Source organism: Stegastes partitus, unplaced genomic scaffold (genome assembly GCF_000690725.1).
Source record: "Stegastes partitus isolate 25-593 unplaced genomic scaffold, Stegastes_partitus-1.0.2 Scaffold2331, whole genome shotgun sequence".
NCBI classification, from domain to species: Eukaryota; Metazoa; Chordata; class Actinopteri; family Pomacentridae; genus Stegastes; species Stegastes partitus.
This window is the reverse complement of record NW_007580062.1, coordinates 3,358-7,786: the sequence shown is the minus strand read 5'-3', so window position 1 is coordinate 7,786 and position 4,429 is coordinate 3,358. Positions and strand designations below refer to the sequence as shown.

The 4,429-nt window shown below is 41.5% G+C and overlaps 1 protein-coding gene across 2 annotated transcripts in view; it reads right to left on the bottom strand.

Moving 5' to 3' along the window:
* Positions 1-16: 16 nt before the first annotated feature.
* The window catches only part of LOC103374703 (uncharacterized), a 7,764-nt gene continuing 3,351 nt past the window's right edge, over positions 17-4,429 (bottom strand). For both annotated transcript variants that reach the window (XM_008304826.1, XM_008304827.1), the window contains 3 exons: positions 2,915-3,071; positions 2,324-2,377; positions 17-2,222 (listed from right to left, as the gene is read on the bottom strand). In XM_008304826.1, coding sequence (XP_008303048.1) covers positions 1,969-2,222; positions 2,324-2,377; positions 2,915-3,071 — 465 coding nt within the window. In that variant the 3' untranslated portion in view covers positions 17-1,968. The remainder of the gene's footprint in view (positions 2,223-2,323; positions 2,378-2,914; positions 3,072-4,429) is intronic.

Genomic DNA, 4,429 nt, shown 5'->3' with positions numbered 1-4,429 from the left:
ACACCAACACAACAGGTTGAATGCAAGTGTTTCTTTTTATTGCCTTTTTGAAACATTACGATTAAAGAAACGACAGTAGGTCCCGTCATGTATTAATAATAAACATGCAATATAAAGCGCTATACCAGTAATGTCAGCAAGCATAGTTATGTATGCAGTAAAACGCTTTCTGTCCCGTTTAGCTTAAATTTATGTCATTTACATACACAGTACAGAAATGCAAAGCAACCACCATTTCCACTGCGACATGTTACAGTACAGAAATCACATTACATGGAACACAACTTTGCCTACAGTCACGTCAATCCAAGGCATCAAACCTGCGGGTCGCATACTGGTGTCCCTCATATCTTTTGATGCAGTGCTTCTCATTTACATCACTCGCTTTATCAATCAGGATATCATGAGTCAATCTTTCACTCATAAATGTTCATCATGTACATGTAAACATTCAGTTTATGTGATGTGCAAACACTTGCCATATATTATATGCAAAACTGAACATAGCACACAGAAATATTTCTTCCAGTATTTCAAAAACAAACAGAATGAGCTGCCAGCAGTTGAGCTTATGTGAACACAAAGCTATATTCTGGCTACCTGCTACAACGACAGCTTCTTCTTCACACCAAACCAACACGAGCTTGGACAGATTAGTTTGCAGAGAGCAGCACAGCTTTTACCAGACTTTGGTTACTATTGCTACCAGCATTCACATGGATCAGAACGACGACGCACAAATGAATATGTCCCCTTGCACCGTGTGGACCGTGTTACAGCACCGATTACTGTCTTTAGTGACAAGTTGTGTGATTGTTTCAGATTTGAAACTCATTGGAAAAGTTCTGCTGGGTTCCAAACATCAAGACCAGATGTCCATCAGTCACCTCACTGGCAGAGAAGATGAGATGGACAGAGTAACAGCTTACTAAACAAATGAAGAAATGACTGTGTGTGTGTGTGTGTGTGTGTGTGTGTGTCTGTGCTTTGCTTTTCCAGACAACTGTTCATCCAACGTACTTCAAACTTGGCAGTGTATTTTCTAGGGACCTGAAGAAGTGCAGTGTGGTGTTTGAAGTGATTTGGATGAGCAGTTCTAAAGAAATAAAACTTTTTTAAAAAACCCATTAAAGGACAGTCTGCGGTAGAGCCGGCGCAATTAACCGACGTAACGCCATCGTCAACAACAGTGACGACGACGTGTTGCAAGGATGGCTGCACCTGACCAAAGCCTGGACAACAAGCTGCATCTAGGAAGTCCTCGTCCACAATCGTCTTATGTGTGGGAGCATTTTAGAACCACCAGCGTGGTGCTCTGTAGACACTGCAAACTGGAAATGGCTTATTGCACCAGAACAGCTGTTATTATTATCATTAGCATAATAACACAGCAGTGACATGATAATTATATGTTTGAATAAAATGTTAAAAAAAAAAAAAAACAATTATTGACACTTCTTTATATTAATTTGGGGCAAAATAGTTGTTCTAAAAATCTAATAAGTTATCTTTAGAATATTTCATAAAATCAGAGGTTAAGGTAATAAAAAAAAAGAGATTTATCAAGTACAAAGACTAAACAATGCTCAGAGCAATGTAGAGCTGGTGTCTCTCTCTCTGGTGGTTGGTCATATCTAATGAGGTGTCAGCTCGTTTGAGTTTTATTGCTTTGGACTGTTTTGATAACTGTTTGGACGAGTGGTTGCTTGTTGGTATTGAGAAAGCTGCCTGCAGCAATACTGGAGGTTATGCAACGGGCCTGAACAGGTAGCAGTTGAACAGGCACTGATATTTATTTTCCATGTAATGTCCCTGATAATGATGCAGCAATAGTAATATATTAATGTAACTTTTTTTTTTTTGCAGTGTAATAAGTAAGTGTGTAAATGTGATTGAATATTTGTTCAAAGTAATGAATTACTGAATAACACTGACAATGAACACAGGAGCAGATCAAGCAGTGGTGACCTACGGAGAGCATTTGATGAATAAGAAAAACAGTGCCTGGAGCTCAGTGTCATGGTTGAAATCAGCGAAAACACCGACATCATCAAAGAAGTAAAACTTCCCAACAGTCAGTTTCGTGGTGTTGCAGCGATTGGGTGTCGTCAGCATGCGGGGGACGGCCACAGGTTGGACTTTACCACGTCTTCCTTTGAGTTTCAGCACATTTGTGAACAAAATGCTGTTCAGAGACACACTTTCCACAATTCCGATGTAGACTGAATAAAGAAAGGACATGAAGAAACACGTTAAAACTACAACTGACAGCAATGTTTTCCCCCAAGTTCACCGTAAATCCAATCATGAAGTGATATCTTACTTTGTTGGCAAAGTTCTTCATCATTCATGTTGTTCACGGACAGAAGACTGCATTCTGAAAAAGAACAACATACACACACATGACATGGAGGAACCAGACGAACTGAAAGAAATGATTTGTGTAGTTGCAGTTTTCATCCATCTCTGTGCGGACTGAACACCCGAGATTAGCTTCATCAGTTCAGCATCAGTTTACAAATTTGGTCGCCGTCTCCCCTCTTCTGCTCCGAGGTTATGAGGTTGAACAACTCCCCCAAATAAAAGTGGTTTTGGTAGAACTTAATGACGTTGACCTCTGACCTTCTGGATATTAAAAGGTCTTCACTTCATAATTTTATCTTATTACACATTTGTGGGAAATCTGATCACATTTAGGACATGAATACTTAAGCTATGGCAAACAGGGCGCCGTGGCCTTGACTCTTAATGTTTTGACACCAAAATCTAAAGTGAGTGTTTGTGCCAAATTTGATGAAATTCCGGAGGCGTCCAACAGCTACTGTGTTCACCAAAAAAAAAGCAGCGATGGGCACGGATGGACACTCAAAACAAGTGCTACTATGTGAGATGACATCCAAGCAAAGGCAATGACCATTCATCTCGCTCTGCTGCTTGTGTCTTGGCCTCAGCATCCCTGCGCAGCACGACCACAGAGACGAGCTGAAATATAGGTGACCACAGCATCCAAATCCCTCATTTCTGGAGTAAAGCACCGCTTCGTCCTCACTTGAGCAGCAAACGTCCTGGTTCTAAAGTAGACAGAAAGCATTTTAGTATCAATAAAAACATGCTGGTTTGGGTTTTTGTTTTTTGTTTTTGCCAGGAATTGAATAAATAATGAAATGGATATCACTGCATGAGCTAATTACGCCTCAAATTTACAGTAAATAGATGCAGGATTCAGTTAGACGTCATCCAGACGTCAGTGCATAAGAAAGTTTGGTGAACAGTGATGGAAGACGAGACCGCATTGCTTGGCTTGTTGGGCGGAAAGTTGGGCTTTTTGGCTTGTTTTTTGTTTGTTTGTTTGTTTGTTTTGTATCAAGACCCAACGCTACGTGTCCACAGAGGCGATTTTGCCAAAATTCACCAAATTCACAGAAAGTTGAAGTCAAGTCTACTTTATGCAAATGAGCTGCAGGCGACGCTATGCCTCATCGATCGAAACTCCGGAGGTGTTGGAGGTGCCATGACCTGTGACTGAGACCAAGCTTTCTGACACTGGGCAGCACATTTCTCTCTAGAATACGTTGATAGTCTTGAGGTTTCATTGGACCCTGCACAGATTCAAGACCCCCTGTGCCAGATGCAACAAAGCAGCCCCAGAACACAACAGAGCCTCCTCCATGTTCCACAGTAGGGACGGTGTTCTGTTCTGTGAATGCTTCATTTTTGCATCTGTGAGCTGATGTGCCAAAAAGCTCCAGTTTCTGTCCAAATCACCATCTCCCAGAAGCTTTGTGGCTTGTCAACATGCAGTTTGGCAAATTCCGGTCTTGCTGTTCAATGATTTCCTTTCAACAGTGGTGTCCTGCCTTCGGCCATCTTCCATTAGGTCCACTTTGGCTCAAACAGCGACGGATGGTGCTGTCTGACACTGATGTACCTTGACCTTGAAGATCACCTCTAATCTCTTTGGAAGCTGTTCTGGGCTCTTTTGTTACCATTCGTATTATCTGTCTCTTCGATCTACCATCAGTTTTCCTCCTGCGGCCACGTCCAGGGAGGTCGGCTACAGTCCCATGGCTCTTAAATTTCTGGATAATCTGTGCAGCTGTAGTCAGAGGAACATCAAGCTGCTTGGAGATGGTCTGATAGACTTTACCTTCAACATGATTGTCTATAATTTTCTTTCTAATCTCGTGAGACGACTCTGTCCTTTGCTTCATCTGGTCCATGTTCAGCATGGTGCACACCACGATACCAAACAGCACAGTGGGTCACTCTTTAAATAAGCAGACTGACAGATTGTAAGTTTGAAGACACCTGTGATGCCTGAGCTGAACATGTCCCTCTATCTTTTCTGGAGGTAGCATCATTTTTATCCAGGACAGTTTTTCATTAGTTTGTTTTTTCTTTATGATTTTATTGAACCACAATTCAAAAG